The sequence below is a fragment of the Capsicum annuum genome, chromosome 1 (assembly GCF_002878395.1).
Source record: "Capsicum annuum cultivar UCD-10X-F1 chromosome 1, UCD10Xv1.1, whole genome shotgun sequence".
Taxonomy (NCBI): Eukaryota; Viridiplantae; Streptophyta; class Magnoliopsida; order Solanales; family Solanaceae; genus Capsicum; species Capsicum annuum.
In genome coordinates this window covers 20,029,291-20,049,909 of record NC_061111.1, presented here as the reverse complement: position 1 = coordinate 20,049,909, position 20,619 = coordinate 20,029,291, and the positions used below count along the sequence as shown (strand labels likewise).

The 20,619-nt window shown below is 31.2% G+C and overlaps 1 protein-coding gene across 3 annotated transcripts; it reads left to right on the top strand.

Moving 5' to 3' along the window:
• Positions 1-7,133: 7,133 nt before the first annotated feature.
• Positions 7,134-14,397, top strand: LOC107870908 (homeobox-leucine zipper protein HDG5). Of its 3 annotated transcripts, none has more exons than XM_047394962.1 (12): positions 7,134-7,317; positions 7,779-8,034; positions 8,122-8,300; positions 8,432-8,549; positions 9,748-9,936; positions 10,250-10,747; positions 11,175-11,276; positions 11,364-11,576; positions 12,002-12,170; positions 12,258-12,526; positions 12,623-12,718; positions 13,295-14,397. In XM_047394962.1, exons 2-12 carry the CDS (start codon positions 7,870-7,872, stop codon positions 13,820-13,822), a joined length of 2,526 nt encoding a protein of 841 aa, XP_047250918.1. In that variant the 5' UTR covers positions 7,134-7,317; positions 7,779-7,869; the 3' UTR covers positions 13,823-14,397. The 3 variants fall into 3 exon arrangements, with proteins under 3 accessions (XP_047250918.1, XP_016573098.1, XP_016573090.1); XM_016717612.2 differs by having other exon boundaries at positions 8,119-8,300; XM_016717604.2 differs by lacking the exon at positions 7,134-7,317 and adding an exon at positions 7,506-7,682 and having other exon boundaries at positions 8,119-8,300.
• Positions 14,398-20,619: the final 6,222 nt, after the last annotated feature.

Here is a 20,619-nt window from a genome sequence, read left to right as displayed (position 1 = left end):
TCCTGGAAGGAAAATTCCACAACCTCGGGTACTTGAGGGGAATTATTTACTTAAGGACACTCCATAAATTCGGAGGACTTGACCATTTCTGTTTCATCTTAATTTCTGAAAAAATAAAACACACTTCTTTGAAAGATTATTTTGATCTTGTGTTGAGGGCGTTGTTATACTTCATAGTGTTCTTATTTTAAACTTGAACTAGTGTTGAAATAGTGTTGCGAAAATACACACTGTGTGTACCTGAAAAAACTACATCACTATACTCCTCAAGCCTCGGCTATCACATACTAAACTCGAAAACATCAACCGCTAATCCACAAGACACTAAGGATCTCTACGTACACCACACAATACCTGGTTCTTGTTAGAAATCGCCTAGCCTGAGATTTCAACAATTCTCAGTTTAGGGAAAACTCTACGCGGATACTTGCACCTAACCAACGCTATAACGACGGAATGAATCGTTACATTATTTTATTTGTAAACACTCTCACATATTGAGAAAATAGATCTATCCTAATTGTTTAATGTATTCAAATTCGAACCGCTTGATATTAATACATATCTTGATATTCAAATGTACATATATCAAAATTTACATTTCTTAATTTTAATAAAAATACATGGGACCTAGTCACCTAGATAATATTTAACAGAAATTTGTTTCATTTTGCATCTAACTTGTCATAGAGACAAGGAGGAAACATAGCTTTTGGTGAAGAGGATATTTTAAAAAGCTTTTGAGCCAAAAAAAAAAAAAAAAAAAAGAAAATTGGAATTCAAAACCTTTTGAAACCCAAAACAAGGGAATTCAAATTAAAACCTTTGACATCCATCAAACAGATATAAATGTAGTCCACAGTCCAAACCAGAATCATGTATTATAAACTGCGATGCGTGAATTTATGGTCTTCCTACTAAATTAATATACTACATATTTTTTAGAATTGAGCTAATATTATATGTTGGCATCTATATTCTAAAATGGTCGAATGATGTACTTGATTGAATACCGAATTATTTATCCAACAGGGTAAGGATCCATTCTCCTAAATACTTTTTTTTTTTCTTGTTGAGTGGTACATGATATACCTTAAGGTGGGAACTTGCTAGTACTCCCTCCGTTTCATAATAAATAAATTGTTGGATTTTGACATACATATTAAGGAAAAAAACATTAAAGATATAAATTTAACGCAACTTTCTAGTTTTATCCCAAAAAGAAAAAATTGACCTTGTAATACCTTTTCAAAAGTTAATTGGTTGTCAAGTCATAAGGGCAAATTTGAAAAAAAAATTCAATGATTCACTTATTTTGAAACACCAATAAATACCCCAACAATTCACTTATTCCGAAACGGAGAGAATATTAATTAAATGTCTCATGTACATAACCTTTCAAAAACGAATTCCAATAAATTCACCTTTTCAGTCTAAATTAAGAAACCGATTCTTGAATATTGAAATACAATTATATACCATGATTTGACCTAATTAAGTAATCCTTCCAAACCACATTTATGTTACTAATATTTAAAGATATTAAGCTGTTGAAGTACTGCAGAACATAATAAGGTAGTACTATTTTCTCTTGTACCAAGTACATTTTAAAATGAGATTAAAGCATGCATCAATCAATCAATTATGCCCCAAGACATTCGACTAATTAATTTAATAAGAATATTATGCTGAGCAACAGACTCACTCAATAATCACCATGTAACAAATTCCAACTTTCTTTTTGGACTTAATATATCCGTATTAGCCTCTTAAACTTATCAATAAATTTTATAAGTTAAGCATTCAAATTATGACTTACTCGAATATATTGAGCTCTTAAACATGTAATATTGTGTTCCTATTAAATACTTATAGTTCAAAGTTTCAAAAACCATTTACATTCTATTATTCTCAAGTGTTCATTACATAGATAAATTAATCATTTAAAATACATACACCCTATGCCTATTTCAGCTAAGGTTGATGTGAGAATTAAAGAATATGACATATTTGTGTGATTATTGACTACTTAGAAGATACTTGAGAACACGTATAAAAGTTTTTTCAAATGTCAGAGATATCTAATTAATAAATATACTTTATTATGTATTCAAGTACTCAATTGGATCAACCCGTAATATTAGTACGTAAGTAAAATATACTATGGGTGTCTATGTATTAAACCTTCTCTTTACTCCCTCTGTTTTTACGTGTTCACAATTGACTTGGCTTAAATCTTACAAAAAAATAATAATAAGGATAATTTTACTATACTATTCTTTAAATATAATAAATTATATTATTTGAAAAATGCATTGGATAATGAATATTTTCTAGTTCTCTCTTTCAATTTGTTTGACATACTTTCATTTTTAGGGCCCGTTTGGATACGCTGAAAAAAAGTGGCTTTTAAAAAGTTCTTTAAAAGTACTTTTGAAAGTGCTGAACTTATTTAAAAAAATAAACAGTTACGTGTTTGGATAGAAGTGCTGAAACTGAAAAGAAGTTATTGATGTATTTGGTAAACAAGTGTTTTTAAGCACTTTTTTTGGTCAAAATGTTTGAAATACCCTTAAAGTTGTTAACAATATATAGAGTTGATTATTAATAATTTATATTTCTAAAATGATTCAAATTAAATTTATATATATATATATATATATATATATATATATATATATATATCATAAATGACTATTAATTTGTGCACTAAAAGAACTTTTTTTTGTTAAAAGAGTTTAAACCACTAAGCAAACTATACATGTTACTAATCATTATAATTACATGAATAGATAAATAGTTGGTCACAAATGATACTATTTGTTTGATAAAAAGACTCTTAATTAGAAAATATATTACTCGTTGATTGAGTAATGACTCAACAATAACAACAACAACATACCCAGTATATTCCCATATAGTGGGGTCTGGGGAGGGTAAAGTATGCGCAGACCATACCACTACCTCAGGTGAAGTAGAGAGGTTGTTTCTGATAGACCCCTGGCTTAGAACCGATAATAGTATAACAAACACAAAAGATAAGTGCAAAATAAAATAATACCGCTAGCAACAAGATAATACTACCACCACAAGATAAAAATAAGAACTATCTAACCTAAATCATAGACATCACACAGTACCACGCATAAAAAACTACAAATACAAAAAACGCTCCATTATTGTTACCGATGCACTCCCACCCCTAACCCTCTACCCTAATCTGCGTCCTCTACACCTTTCTATTAAGGGTCATGTCCTCCGTAAGTTGTAACTGCTCCATATCATGCCTAACCACCTCCCTTAAATATTTTTTCGATCTATCTCTACCCCGCCTAAAACCATCCATAGCTCATGTCTCGTACCTCTACACTGGAGCATCTGAGTCCCTCCTCACCACGTTCCCAAACCAACGTAACCTCACTTCTCTTTACTCCCTCCGTTTTTACGCGTTCACAATTGACTTACCGTAAATCTTACAAAACAATAATAATATGGATAATTTTACTATGCTATTCTTTAAATATAATAGATTATATTGTTTGAAAAATGCATTGGATGATGAATATTTCTCAGTTCTCTCTTTCAATTTGTTTGACATACTTTCATTTTTAGGGCCCGTTTGGAGACGCTGAAAAAAAGTGGTTTTTAAAAAGTTCTTTAAAAGTGCTTTTGAAAGTGCTGAACTTATTTAAAAAATAAGCAGTTACGTGTTTGGATAGAAGTGTTGAAATGAAAAAAAAGTTATTGATGTATTTGGTAAACAAGTGTTTTTAAGAACTTTTTTTTTGTCAAAATGTCTGAAATACCCTTAAAGTTGTTAACAATATATAGAGTTGATTATTAATAATTTGTATTTCTAAAATGATTCAAATTAAAAATTTATAATATATATATATATATATATATATATATATATATATATCATAAATGACTATTAATTTGTGCACTAAAAGAACTTTTTTTTGTTAAAAGAGTTTAAACCACTAAGCAAACTATACATGTTACTAATCATTATAATTACATGAATAGATAAATAGTTGGTCACAAATGATACTATTTGTTTGATAAAAAGACTCTTAATTAGAAAATATATTACTCATTGATTGAGTAATGACTCAACAACAACAACAACAACAACATACCCAGTATATTCTCATATAGTGGGGTCTGGGGAGGGTAAAGTATACGCAGACCATACCACTATCTCAAGTGAAGTAGAGAGGTTGTTTCCGATAGACCCCTGGCTTAGAACCGATAATAGTATAACAAACACAAAAGATAAGTGCAAAATAAACTAACACCGCTAACAACAAGATAATACTACCATCACAAGATAAAAATAAGAACTATCTAATCTAAATCATAGACATCACACAGTACCACGCATAAAAAACTATAAACACAAAAGAACGCTCCTTTATTGTTACTGACGCACTCCCACCCCTAACCCTCTACCTTAATCTGCATCCTCCACACCTTTCTATTGAGGGTCATGTCCTCCGTAAGTTGTAACTGCTCCATATCATGCCTAACCACCTCCCTTAAATATTTCTTCGGTCTATCTCTACCCCGCCTAAAACCATCCATAGCTCGTATCTCACATCTCTGAACAGGAGCATCTGAGTCCCTCATCTCATTTTTTGCATCTTATCCTCCACCGATGCAACTCCTACCTTCTCCCAAATAATCTCATTCCTCATCCTATATTTTCTGGTATGTCCACACACCCATCACAATATTTGCATCTTCGCCACCTTCAACTTTTGGATGCGGGAGTTCTTAACTGGCTAATATTCTGCTCCATACAATATAACCGGCCGGACTGTCACTCTGTAGAATTTACCTTTAAGCTTCGGGGCACCTTTTTATCACATAAAACTCCCAAAGCGAGCCTCTATTTCAACCACCCTGTCCCAATATGATGCGTGACATCCTCGTTAATCTCGTCATTGCGCTGAATCATAGACCTCCGATACTTGAAACTCTCCCTCTTCTGAATGACCTGTGAGTCCAGCTTTACCACTACTCCATCCTCCTACGACATCTTACTAAACTTACACTCCAGGTATTCCGTCTTGGTTTTGCTCAACCAAAATCCTTTAGACTCAAGCGTCTGTCTCCAAATCTCCAACTTATCATTAACTCCTCCTCTAGTCTCGTTAATCAGTACCACATCATCTGCAAATAACATGCACCAAGACACCTGCCCTTGAATATGTCGTGTTTAAACATCCATCACCAAGGCAAATAAAAACGGGCTAATAGTTGATCCCTGGTGCAACTCTATCAGAACAGAAAAGTGCTCCAAATCTCCACCTACCATTCTCACATGAGTTTTTGTCCCATCATACATGTCCTAGATCAACCTAGTGTACGCCACAGGCACCCCTTTAGCCTCCAAGCACCTCCACAGAATCGCCCTCGAAACTTTATCATACTTCTTTTCTAGATCAATAAACACCATGTGCAAGTCCTTCTTCCTCTCCCGAAATTGCTCCACTAATTTCCTCACGTGGTGAATGGCCTCAGTGGTCGAGCGACCTGGCATGAAACCGAACTGATTCTCAGAGATACTCACGATCCTTCTCAGCCTCAACTCTACCACCCTTTCCCAAACCTTCATAGTATGACTCAACAACTTAATGCCTCTATAGTTGTTGCAACTCTGATTGAGTAATGACTATCACTATTAAAACATTGGCGAATATGAATGTTGCATCGTGAAATATAGATGGATCATTCACTAATCGTCCATGAAGTTGTATATCTTCAATGAGTATTCTCCATATATTTTGGTTGGCGAGTTATCCTTTTATTAAAGAAATTTATATGTTGTAGAATAATAATTGTCCAAATTTAAAAGAATATATTAAAGAAGGAGAATAATATATAAAAAATCATATTTCATAAATTAGAAGTTTCATACAAAAAAGTACTAATATAGCTACAAAAGGGTAATTTTGGAATAAGGAAGAAATTGAGGGACAAACATGTCTTTTAATTGGTCAAAATACAATGGCTTATAAGACAAAAAAAAAATAAGTTGGGAATTGAAGCTTTTAGTTTTCGGATTATAAAAAGTATTTTTGGCTTTTTTAAAGCAATTTTGAAACTTGCCAGACACTTAAAAAGGTAAAAAATAGCTTAAAAGCTATTTTGACCAAAATATAAGTCTATCCAAATACCCACTTAATCCGTTTAGAAAAGAATGACTTTTTTCCTTATTAGCAACTCTTTAATTCTAACTTTTCAAATGATATGTTTAAAACCACAAAATCAAAAGACATTTTGATATATTTTACATATAATTAATTTAAAATCACAAGATTCAAAAGTCTTTTTTATTTCTTTTACTGTGCCTAGTCAAATAAAGTCAATCAATTTAAAACGCAAAGAATGCTCCTTCCGTTTCAAAATAATTGGTCCTTGTTGACTTAACACTCCCTTTAAGAAAATATATATTAGGAGTTTTATTTTAACAAATTGGTCTTGTTAATTATGCTTTAAAATATAAATTTGAGTACATATACTTTGTTTAGTCATTCAACAATAATGATAGTAATAGAAGAATATAATAAAATTCTCTAGATTTCATAACAAAAAATAAATAAATTAAAACAAATATTTTTAGAAGGGAAAAATTCTTCTGGCCACAATAGAAAAAAGTTATGTTTACACTATAAACTAGTAGTTAACTTTTGGACATTTTTACGCTTTTACTTTAAAAATTAAATAACTTTGTCTATTTGAAAAAAAAAGGTAAAATAATTTTTTTATTATTATGGTCAAATTTGGATCAAATTTTTGTAATGAAGAGAGCAGTATTTATAACACGATAAAATGTTTATAAAACGTTGAATTATCTATTTATTTTTTAAATTGGATAAATTTTATTACACATCTATTTTTAGTGTAATCAATAAATAAAGATAAGGTAGTACCACGCGCGCGTATAATGACCGAAGCGTTTCAACTCTGAGAAGAAAGGTTTGACTTTTGTAGCTGAAACGGTTCATTTTATCCAATAAAAAAATGCCACGTGTCGACGTTTCCAAGATGACTCACATATCATTAGGCGTTGGATCGGTTTCTTTCTTTTTTCAACCCCCTAGTTAAAGCTCTCATTTAACCCCCCACCCCACGCACCCACCCAAAAAAAAAAAAGCAAAAAAAAAAAAAATACAAAGAACCCCAAGATTTTACCATACATATAGTAGACTGATATAAGAGAAGAAAACTAGACATGAGTTTGGTGTAGTAGTGAAGAAGAAGAACAAAGGCTTTGAAAAAAAAAAAAATTAAACACGCCGACACAAGGTATTATATTTGTAATACGTTTTCTTTGTTTGTTTTCTCACACAACATTTCATTAATTACATAGGAAATTTAATTTGGTGTATTCAATTCTATTTTATCAACATTTTGCTTTTAAATTTTTTGGTATAAGGAATTTAATACGTTGGTTTGTGCTTTAATGGGGATTTTTTTGAAGACTAAGCTGACCCCCTCCCCTTTCTTTATATCTTTTTCAAGTGTGGAGTCAAATACTTTTGTAATGTGGTCTTCTTTGTCTCACTTTATGTGCAAAAAATAACTCCATATATATATATATATCCTCCTTTTCTATCTTTGTTTATTTTGTGATCTAGTCTAATGGATTTTTCTTCTATTTAGCTTCAATGGTGTGTAGCTAGTTTCTCCAAAACTTTGCTGTTTTCTTTATATTTCATGTGTAATAGGACTCTCTTTGTTCTAACTTTCTTTTTTTTGCTGTATAGGTTTGACTTGGGAAAGGAAGAAATTATAACCTAACCCTAGTCTAAAAATCACAAAATTTCTACCTTTTTATTGTCAACTCAAGCGGAAAAGATGTTTAGTGATTGTCAACTCTTTTCATCCATGGGGATGGGGGGAAATAATGGTGTATCTTCAGAGTCACTCTATTCTTCCACAATCCAAAACCCTAATTTTAACTTCATGGCCATGGGAGGAAATAACTTGCCTTTCAACATTTTTCCTCCCAATATCATTCCCGTAAGTACTTTTTCATCCTTAATATGTTTAAATTTCCTTAACTTGCATGCATGTTTTTTCATTTTTCCCCCTTTTTGTTGTTAGAAGGAAGAAAATGGATTATTCAAAAGCAAAGAAGAAATGGATAGTGGCTCAGGAAGTGAACATATTGAAGGTATGTCTGGAAATGAACTCGAATTACCCGAACAACAACAACAACAACAACCACCGGGCAAAAAGAAACGTTATCATCGCCACACTGTTCGCCAGATCCAAGAAATGGAAGCGTAAGATTAGGCAAAACAACTTTTTTCCATTAATCAAGATCTTAGATTAAGGAATTATTGAATTAGACTAGATATGTTGTTGTAATTTTAGAATTATCTAATATAATTAGCTTAATTTATGTGAAATTTAGGTTATTTAAGGAATGTCCACATCCAGATGACAAGCAAAGGCTCAAACTAAGCCAAGACCTTGGCCTTAAACCACGTCAAGTCAAATTCTGGTTTCAAAACCGAAGAACTCAAATGAAGGTGCGTATGTTAGCATCACTACCACCCCCATCCCGTTTGCCTAATTTTTTTTTACACTGTCAGTGTATTTTCCGTGTCAAGTCAAAGGATGCGCATGTTAGCATCCCTACCCCTACCACCTCAACGATTGCGTAATTTTCTTTTACACTGCCAATATATGAGTTAATGAGTACATTCTTTCTTTTTTTTTTGACGCGGTTAAGAGGATAAAACCCATAAATGTTAGTAATATTTTCTTTCCAGCTGTTGAATTAAATTTTGATCTTCATGCATGTAAGGGGGACAGATGCACGATTTCCAATAAGTTTTGCATATGTGTTTTATTTACATACGTTAAATTTTGCCAAAGCCAAAACACCAACCACTTACTTATACCATGAAAGCTGTTGAGAGAGTGACTACATTTACTACAAATGGTTGCTTTCATTTTCAGTTGTGTATGTATGTATGTATTGTTATGGCCAATGCATTCCATTAATATGCGCCTGGCCCTAGTTGTTGAGTGCGCAGTCAAGCCCCTCCCCACCTTTTTCTCTGCAACAATGAGCTTCCATTCGGAGACACTATCTTTAATGCACCCCATTTAGGGTTATGGACATGAAAAAGAGAGACTTTTTACTATACTTGATTTATCAAAGTCTTAAATTAACTATGAATGACGTTAAAATTAGATCTAGAGCATTCTTTAGGTTTAAAAAATTATCTAGACCACATACATTATTTTCTCAAATTAACTATACACAAGAAAAAAAGAACAGGAACTAGCGACGTATACCTTCAAAAACCCATCGTTTATCCTATTTAACCACGAATGATAAACAAAATCTATTAGCTACAGACTATTTAGCGACAATTAATTAGCAACGGAATTGCATATAGGAGATCTTTGCACAAATAGCCAACCGAATTTACTGTTTACTCCTCCTATATGATATACACAGATTATACAATACGCTCATTATATATGAAATTACATATACATATATAGTGATTGGATGGTGATTATTTAGATTAATTCTTCTATTTTTATAGTGAAAAAAATGTTTTAAAATGTGTACATATATATCATAATATATCGGACTCATTGAACTCACTAACTCTAAATATTAAAATCGTCTCTCAGACTTAAAATGTGCCATATCAATTGTTTGCTGTTTTATTGTTAGTAATCGACTTTAGCTATTATTGAATGATACAGGCACAACAAGACCGATCAGATAATGTAATACTTAGAGCTGAGAATGACAATTTGAAGAATGAGAATTATCGACTGCAAGCAGCTCTACGCAGTGTTATGTGCCCTACTTGTGGAGGTCCAGCAATGCTTGGAGAAATGGGATTTGATGAACAACAACTTCGCCTAGAAAATGCCCGCCTCAAAGAAGAGGTTCTCTTTCACTATTCTAATTGTTCCGTCTGAATTTAAGTTATATACACTAACAATATTTGAGACCAATAGTACGCTTCCCACAGAAAAGAGGAACAACTTATTATCACTAGTTTTTGTCAAAAAAGATTGAGGACATTTTCTTAATATGATAAGTTGTTCATCGAGTTCTCTTGTAAAGCTCTTAGATTAACAGTGAGATTAATACATACTCTGTTCGTTTCAATTTATGTGATACAATTTACTCTTCTATCACTGTATTTGTCTTTGTTTTTTCTTTTTTCGTTCTTGTATTCATTGATTTGATGTACAGTTTGAGCGAGTATGTTGCCTTGTATCACAATACAATGGCCGGGGGCCAATGCAAGGACTCGGATCACCACCTCCTCTTCTTCCACCATCACTGGAACTCGACATGTCCATTACTAATTTCCCAAGGAAATTCGAGGATCAACCAACTATGCCAAATTGCGCGGATATGGTACCTGTTTCATTACTCATGCCTGATCAAAACAACTCTCAATTCTCGGGTGGTCCAATGATCATGGAAGAAGAAAAATCTCTTGCTATGGAACTAGCTCTTTCGTCCATGAATGAATTAGTAAAGATGTGCACAATGGGTGAACCCCTCTGGATTTGGGGGCATAATGATTCTGGAAAAGAAGTGCTTAATGTGGAAGAATATTCTAGAATGTTTCCATGGCCTGTTGGGGTTAAGCAGAACAGCAATGAGCTTAGAATTGAAGCTACTCGCAGCAGTGCTGTTGTTATTATGAATAGCATCACTCTGGTTGATGCGTTCTTGGATACAGTAAGTTATATATGCTAACAGTATAAAAGATACTATACGCTTGTAGTCAATTCGTTATTATCATGTTTACTAGATTACTAATTTAATGATATTGTAGCCCTCTATGATTACCTTATAAGCTTGGTCGGACTTTTCAAAAAAAATTGTCACGCTTATTAAAAGTTGTACATTTCTAGAGAATCTGACACAAATAATGCAACATTTTTGAAGAATTTGAGTAATGTAGCTTATAAGTGATCTGATCGTATAAATATCTTTTACTTATTTATTATTCGTGCATAGGATTTAAGCTCTATCCCATAGGTAACTCTGGTATAGTATATAGCAGCAGTGAAGGTTGCAAAATTGAAGCTCTTTAGCAACCATTTTTCTTCTCAATTAATAATTATAATATTGTCATTTTTACGTTTCATTATTTCTTTTCCAGAATAAATGTATAGAGCTTTTCCCATCTATCATTTCTAGAGCCAAAACTATTCAAGTTGTAACCTCAGGAGTTTCTGAACATGCCAGTGGTTCTCTTCAATTGGTAAGTCAAAAAAAAAAAGTTTCATCTATTTATTATGTAGTTAATATAAATGTTAAATTTCTGTTTTTTTTTTTTTTTGGTTTTCAGATGTTTATGGAAATGCAAGTTCTAACACCCTTAGTGTCAACAAGAGAATGTTATTTCCTGCGTTATTGCCAACAGAATGTGGAGGAAGGGAGTTGGGCAATTGTTGATTTTCCACTTGATAGTCTTCACAACAATTTTCCAGCACCTTTCCCTTATTTCAAGAGAAGGCCTTCTGGCTGCATCATCCAAGACATGCCCAATGGATACTCTAGGGTAAATATCTTAGGGATTTAGAATTTGAACTTCATGAGTTTGAGATGTCACTGAAATAACTAACCCCTTTTGAGTTACCTGATTAGCAATTTAATATTTGTACTAATGTACTAGTAGTAAATTCTTAGCAGTTAGCACATATACAAGATTACATGCCAAACTACTAAATTCACGGTCGCAACATCTTGTAGATTTTGATTGAATCCATAAACCTAGAAATTAGTTGTCATCACTTGAAAAAACACACTTATCATTTCTTAAAAAGACTTTTCCAGTATTATACAATTTTCACCTGTCTTTAATTTCATTAAGCTAAAAAATGATTAGTAGCTAATTAAGGACTTCTGCTATGCAGCTGCGCCTAATCTTTTTCTTATAGTCGTTAATTTCTTTCTTTTTGTTTTCTAATTAAAAAATGTGTGTAGGTTACATGGGTTGAACATGCTGAGGTTGAAGAAAATCCAGTGAATCAGATATTCAATAACTTTGTAACTAGTGGTATGGCATTTGGAGCACAACGATGGTTATCAATCTTGCAGAGACAATGTGAAAGGCTTGCGAGCCTTATGGCTAGAAATATATCTGACCTTGGAGGTACTTGATTATCATAATATGATTTCTTGGCCTTTTAACACAAATAATATTCAGTTTGAACATGATTAATTTTGTTACTTTGTGCAGTGATACCATCTCCAGAAGCTCGAAAGAGCTTGATGAATTTGTCTCAAAGGATGATCAAAACATTTTGTATGAACATTAGCACTAGTTGTGGGCAATCATGGACAGCTCTTTCTGATTCTCTTGAGGACACTGTCCGAATTACTACTAGAAAAGTTACAGAACCAGGCCAACCCAATGGACTAATCCTTAGTGCAGTTTCAACTTCTTGGCTTCCGTATAATCATTTCCAGGTCTTCGATCTCTTGAGGGATGAACGTCGAAGAGCTCAGGTAATTTGCACTTCTTATAAAAATATCCATTTTTTCACCCAAATTGAGTTTTTTGAGTTGGTTTGAATTGTACTATATATATCTCTAATGTTGCAGTTGGATGTGCTTTCAAATGGGAATTCATTGCATGAGGTGGCTCACATTGCAAATGGTTCTCATCCAGGGAATTGCATCTCTCTTCTACGTATTAATGTAAGTCTATGCACAAAATTTATCTCACAATTAAGTAGGGAATTACTAATTGCAGTTCTCCTTGTAATTTGGAAATTACTGGCTATTGATTGAGTGAATATATATAGGGTTGGTACAAATGGATTCAATACATTATTTTTCATTAATGAAAAACAATATGCCATCTCTGGAACATTATTACACAAAATGATGTAAATTTCACAAATAGCACTTTTCAGCCTTTATGTGATATGCAAATTTAGTCATTGTCACAAATTTCAAATTCTCAGAAGTGAAATTGAGACTTGTGAAACTAGTCATGTGATTCAAATTCTCAGAAGTGAAATTGAAAATAATCATGTGTTTCATGTCATCAAGCTTCACTTTTGAAACTTGAAACTCTATATTTCAAAGACAGTCGAAAAGTGACAAGCTATTTTTACCCTCTGCATCTTACGTCTTCTCTTCTATGCTACAATCTTTTATTATCATATGTTAGTAGTCCAAATTGTGCCCAACTTCCAAAATTATTTTTTCTTGTTTCGACACATGCAATGACAAACTTTAATTAGGTCTATGATTCTTGAATTCGTCCAGGTGGCTAGCAACTCATCCCAGAGTGTAGAGCTAATGCTGCAAGAGAGCTGCACGGATGATTCAGGCAGCCTGGTGGCCTACACCACCGTGGAGGTCGACGCAATCCAGCTAGCCATGAACGGGGAGGACCCCTCATGCATTCCTCTTCTTCCTTTAGGCTTTGTCATAACACCAGTGAATGGACAAACCAATAATATTAACAACTCTGACAACATCTCCAGTAGTGAAGCTAATTCTTCGGCACAATCTTCTGAGAAGAGGCAGAACTTGTCGTCAATTCAAGAATATTCAGGAGGTTGTCTACTTACCATTGGATTACAAGTCCTTGCTAGCACGATCCCAACTGCAAAGCTCAACCTTTCTAGTGTCACGGCTATTAACCATCATTTGTGCAACACCGTACAACAGATCAATGCTGCACTTGTTGCTTTTTACCCCGAGTCCGGGATAAATGCACCATCATCACCACCACCACCACGACAACCGGAGTCGTCCAAGCAAGTGGACGAAAACTCAAATTCTTCCTAATTACCCAAAACCTCCCTCTAACAATTTTTATTTGTTGGGGGAGGTTATGAGTAATTTGTGAAAAATGATAAGTGGGGTAGGTGGGGGTAAGATTTGTGAAGCAACATTAGGATTATGGTACTATTTGCATAGTAGGGATGTGGGTCCACTTGCAAATGAAGGTTTAATAGCCTGTGCATTTTGCATGGCTGGACCCCTAGTAAATAAATGACAAGAGTCAGAAAGTTGTTGTTAGGCAGGTGGGAAAATCCAGTGAAATGATTGTTTGTGTCTGTCAATGTGTGTGTGAGTGTGTGTTTCTTTTCGAATATTTTGTAGTGATTACGATTTTTGGGAAGTCAAGAACGAACCAGGTGAAAATGAAATCCTTGGTGAATGGTGAGAAAATTACCCTCTAACAAAAAGACTATGGTTCGGGTATTGACTTCTTGTTTTATGTTCCCTAATTAGCTACCCTCACCCCTACTAGTGGTTAATTTTTTGTGTTTGTTGAGAACTTCAATTTGCAGCTGTTTCTGCAATGACACTAATTGTAGTAAGATTTAATTACTAATTAGTGTTCCTTTCGTCTCAAAGTTATTTGTCGTGCTTTTTAACAATAGTCATCTCAAAGTATCTACAGTACTCTATTTGTTACTTTGATCGTATATCTGCATCCTTTATTTTCGCGGAAATTTGCTCATACTTTAATGACGATGCAATTACAATCTTGCTATTAGTATTATTAATGACTAGCTTTGTCTATACCTTTTTGGCATTTTGCTTTCTTCTTATGCAGTTTATGTTTTCTATTGGTATGTAGAGTAATTTTTGCTATCTAGACATGAAAAATACTAACACGTACATACCACTCCCTCACATGAAGTAGAGGGACTATTTTTGGTAGACCCTCAGCTCAGGACATATAACAGCATAACAAATCAAAAACATAAAAATGAACAACGAAATAAGATAGTACACCACTGGATACTAAAGAAAATAAGACACCCACAGAGTAATCTTATATTAGATATCCGAAGTCACACACACATAACCAAAACACCACTAATAAAAAACTAATTAACTAAAGACACATACAAAACATTCTTCCCTACTAGGTAAAGACGCACTCCTACCCTCTACCCTAATTCTCGTCCTCTGTACCTTCCTATTAAGAGTGATGTCCTCGGTAAGCTGTAAAACTCAATGTCATGCCTAATCACCTTCATCCAATATTTCTTCGACCTACCTCTACCCCGCCTAATACCATCCATAATCAGTCTCTCACATCTCCGTACTGGAGCATCCACGCACCTCCTCATCACATGCCCGAATCATCTCAATCTCATTTTTTGCAACTTGCCTTTATCAAAGCCACTCTCAAATAATCTCAATCTAACCCTATCATATGACTCTAAATTTGCATATTATAAGAGGTATTCCTTCTTCCGTTTCAATTTATGGAAATTTTGTTTTTGGTGTGTTTTGAAAACAAGGATGCCTTTGGGAAGATTTAACAATCATACAAATGTGATGACATCTGTAAAATCGAAATTAGCTACACAAATATCAATATATACACATTTCAGATCAATAATTGAGTTTCAAAAGTGGTTTTCATTTTTTCCTAATTAATCTATGCGTCTAATCAAATATGTAGGTCATAAATTGAAACAAGGAGAGTGGCATTAGTACAAAAAGTTACAAGTTTGTCACTAAATGGGCCATTCTAACAGAATTTTGTGATAACTCGTTGCTAATTCATCGCTAAATCTTATCGAGAGATGAACTTTGCAGTTTAGCTGCAAAAATAGTCGCTAGTTCCTGCTTTTTAGTAGTGACTGAAATACTTGTATTTATTGCGTGATTTGTCTCCAAATGAAAAGTCAGAAGTTTAAACTCTCTAGTCTCAAATAATTATAAAAATGTATAAGGTGAAAAATAAATATCTTACAACTTTTTAAATGACGAATATCAAATTAAACTTTTCTCTCGTCATTTTGTTCATTCATTCATGAGGGACTACAGAAACTAAACGTGGGAGAATATATTTAATTGTAATGGAGGGAGAAGTACATATATATTAGTCACATAGTGTATATTAATTAGTCAGGTTATATATACATTTAATACCAAAAATTAAAGTTGGACCCTTGTCTCTGATCAGTGTAAAGCGTAATCACGAGATATACATATATGTGATTACATTTGGTAGTCATAGCTTTCAAATTTTCATATTAATATGCCCCATAAATATACAACTTACAAGTGATAAATATCATTGAATTCCTGTCACTTTCACTTTGGAATACTTTGAAATTAGTATGATATCCATTTTGCATAGTTGTCTGGTTCAAAAATTTGCTGGACCGATTGAGACGCTTGTTAAATGATAAAGTGAAAAAAAAAAGGGCAAATTAATTGATCATAAATAGGTCCAACAAGAACCTTTTTGAAATGTCTATCTTTGAGGGGTATAAAGACTTATAATTTTCCTCACCATTTGGTGTATAAAGACTATAAAAAATTAAATCACTATGATATGTGTATACATATATAAGTTCATGTTAGGTTTTTGAGTAAAAAAATCAAACTTCAAATCTCGCTCATATATCATGCATAACATGTAATTATATAAAATTTGTATAAAATTCAAGTTGATTTCTAAAAATTTAATATAACAACAATATTTTATACAACTTTCGTACAATACTGATATAATTTTAATGTGAATACAATATTGATATAATTTTAATGCAAATACAACAACATAAAATCATAAAAGTATAACTTCAACGAACTAAGATTGGAATTTAATTTATAATTAGCTCAAATATTACTCAAATAGCTAAAAATTTAAATTCAAAACCCCATCAATATTTAGTTGCTTTAAGATACCACTCTCTCAAAACAAAATTCTTTTGCAACAAATTTAGATTTAATTTCTCATCATTTCTGATTTACATTTTCTGTATATCTAAGCAACCCTCTAAATTCAGATCAAAATTACTCATATCTTTCTCGACGTTGGTTTCTGAATTTAAAATGACACCAACATTCCGGGAAGGTGAAATTTGGAGTGAAAAGAAGAAAAAGGTAAAGGAGAAGGGGGAAGGGGAAGAACATGCGCTTTTAATTTTTTCAAGGTCTCTTAAGAGTAGTAAAATATTACTATATTTGGTAAATAAAAATATATATTTATATGTCTAGCTAGGGGTGTACAAATCGAACCGTTAAGTTAAACTGAACCGATGAATCAAATCAAACCGAGGAAAAAAACTAACTTATGGTTTGGTTTGATTGGTTTGGTATTGGCAAAAAAAAAATCGATCATTCTTGGTTTGGTTTGGTATTAGAAAAAATAAAATCAAACCGAACCCAAACCAAACCGACGTAATATATATATAATTTTAATTTTTTTATACGTCAAAAAAATACTACTTATAATCTACTTTCTAATTACTTTTATTATTTTTTTATATTCAGAAAATAGATATATCTTCTTGGACCTTTAATTATAGTGTTTTTTCATTAATAACAAATTAATACAAAGCCCAATATCTATATCTATATCTATATTTATATTTATAATCTATATCTATATCTATAATCTATAATATATTAAAAGTGTGAAGGACCTTAGAAATGTTGTTTGAATTTTTTGTCCTTCATTAAAAAATTTTGCTTTAGACAAAATTGTCTTTTCACTATTTTTTTTTCTAATTTTTAAAAGCTAATAATTAATTAATATATATTTATGGTAAAACCTTTTCTTATTAAAAGTCGTCAAAATTAATGACAACTAATACTTTTTTCATTAGTTTAAGAATTATAAAACAATTAAATTTGATTTTAATAAGATTTGAAAAATCTAGAAACAAATATAAAAGCCTTAGAATAAGAAAAACTTAATAAGTAGTATTAACTTTTAAAAAGTTTTAAATACATAATAAGAAATGTCTTTTTATTATTTTATCAAATTCTTATTTAACTATTATTACTAAAAAAAACACATCCTACCTCAAAAAGAAAAAAAAATAAGTAGTGTCAGATTGTAGTTAGCATACGACCTAATTTCTTTCTTTTAAGTATGATTTTTGATTTAATTAGGAGTCCTTAATTTTCTTTTCTTTTAAGTTTCGTTTGTCTTGATTTTCTATAATAATTAATTTTTTACGAAAAAAGTTTCTCAAATTAGATTAGATTTCTTCCATGTTTCATCAACTCTTTCTTAAAAGGAAAAAAATCGTACATCTATATATTGAGCATACCTTTTTTCCAACAAATAATAGAATAACATTCACAATTTAATTGTTAAAGAGTATGTTCAACAGAAGATTAGTTTTATGTTCTTTAATATTAGTTTTTAATTTGTAGGTCAACAATATTAAATATTATGCATCTTTTATTAATGTTTTTTTATCATATAATTTATTGTAATTTCAATTGTTGGCTTTCGCATGATGTGAAGGTAAAGAAAAATTATGTGTGTGTGGTTGAGACTTTGTGTCGATTACGAGAGGATTTAAAAGTATGTTCTTTTTTTTTAAAAAAAAAGAATTATTTCTCATTCATATTAGCATGATTTATGTTGTTAAGGCGTTGATTAGAAGTACACGTTCTGCTCTTTGATTCGATTTTATCAAATTTCAATTCAATTCTTTAATTTACAATTTTTAAAAGTAGACATCGAACACCGAATCGAACTATTTCAGTTTGGTTTGTTTTCTTTCAACTTTGTTTTTATTTGATTCGATATTTAGAAATATTTGAACTTTTTGTCCTTCATTAAATGTGTCTGCTTTAGACAAAATTATTTCTTCAATATTTAAGAATTGAAAATTTATTAAATATTTTAATAAAACATATGTTATTTTTGAACTATTTTATTAAAGTGTGAAGGATCTTTGAGAAGTGATTCAAATTTTTTGCTCTTCATTAAAATTTTTTGCAATAGACAAAATCATTTATTTTAAATAATCAAATGTTACACGTGCAAGACACATGGGGTTTAACTAGTTAATATAAAAACCTAAAACTCTTTAATTGCTTCACTTTTTATATTTTACTTTTCAAGTTTTTAGAGAGTTCTCATTATTTTCTTGTCTTACTTTCATCTTACTTTTCTCATTCGTCAAGTTGTGATTTAGGTTTGTTTCTCTTCTTTCTCTTTTTATGGAATTATGTTATAATTAATTACTTTATGGAGTTAAGTTTTTAATAAGTTGTCTAATTCTTCATTCTTTTGTGTGCTCACATTTTATGTGAAGGAAACTTTCAGACAAGCTACTGTGACTAGTGACTTAGAAATTGAACTACTTAGGTATCCACATAATATTACTTTGAGAGATAGTAGTTTAGACGTCTTAGTGATTTGCCAACTTAATTTTTATTGGAACTACTTTATGACCATTTTTTTTAAAATCTTTTTAGTGAAAATATTTATTTTTTTCTTCAATCACATTATAATTGTAAAAAAACCGAAAAAACTCGACTAAAACCGAAATTAAAAAACCGATTACATATTGGTTTGATTTGGTTTATAAATTTAGAAAATCGACATTATTGGTTTGATTATATTTTAATAAAAAATGAACCAACCCGACCTATGTATACCCCTATGTCTAGCAATATAACTCTTATTTAGTTATTAAATTTAGATATTCCTAAATTTTTCAAATCTTCTTAAAATTAAATTTAGTTGATTTAAAATTTTTAAACTAATGAAAAAAGAATTAGTTGTCATTAATTCTGATAACTTCTAATAAGCAAAGATTTTACCATAAATATATTTAATTGATTTTAAACTGTTAAATATTAGAAAAAATAGTGAAAAGACGATTATGTCTAAAGCAAACACTTTTAATGAAGCGTAAAAAGTTTAAACACTATTCTTAAGGCTCTTCACACTTTTAATATAACTAGTTTAGGTGTATGCGTCTTGCGCGTGTATCTCACTTTGACGAGTTTAAAAATTACACTAAATAGAATATTTTTTTAAATAATAAAGATGAATATAATAATTAAATTTAATATCATTTGAGTATGTAAAGAAGGAGAATTTATTTATTAAACCTAACCTTCACCAAAAATATTTTTTAAAATTTGATCGACATTTATCTACCATCTATAAATTACAACAAAACAATACAATGATAGAGATATCAAAATAATACAATTAAATCTAATCATTACATGCAAAAATTTTCTCAAAGTCATCTGACACTCATCTACCACTTGTAAGAAATAACAAAATAATATGATAATAGAGATATCAAAATATTACAACTAAACCTAACCTTTACATACAAAAATTCTTCAAAGCCGACCAATATTTATCTATCGCCTGTAAACTCTAACAAAAATATACGATAAAAGTGACATCAAAACAATACAATTAAACTTAAATTTTACACATAAAAATTTCTCAGAGTCGACCGAGATTCATCTACGAACAATAAAATACCACAAAATAATAAATTAATAGAGATATTACGATAATCCAATTAAACCTAACCTTTAACTAAAATGAATTTTCAAAGTCGACCCACATTCATCTAGCATCTGTAAATTAAAATAAAATAAAAAGATAATACAGATATCAAAACAATACAATTAAATCTAACCTTTACACAAAAAATTCTTCAAAGTCAACCGACATTCATCTACGACCTGTAAACTATAAAAAAAAAATATAATAGTGATCACAAAGTTTCGACAATATTAACTTCTCTAAAAGGAAGTTAACGTAAATGTCTTTTTTCTTTGTAAAAGAGTGTATTATTAATTTTTTTAATAATTCTTACCATATCTTTTAG

Coding starts and splice junctions, on each gene's coding strand:
- LOC107870908 (XM_016717612.2), top strand. CDS start 7,870: ATGTTTAGTGATTGTCAACTCTTTTCATCCATGGGGATGGGGGGAAAT. Junction 8,550..9,747: donor ACCGAAGAACTCAAATGAAG/GTGCGTATGTTA, acceptor TGAATGATACAG/GCACAACAAGACCGATCAGA. Junction 11,577..12,001: donor TGCCCAATGGATACTCTAGG/GTAAATATCTTA, acceptor AAATGTGTGTAG/GTTACATGGGTTGAACATGC.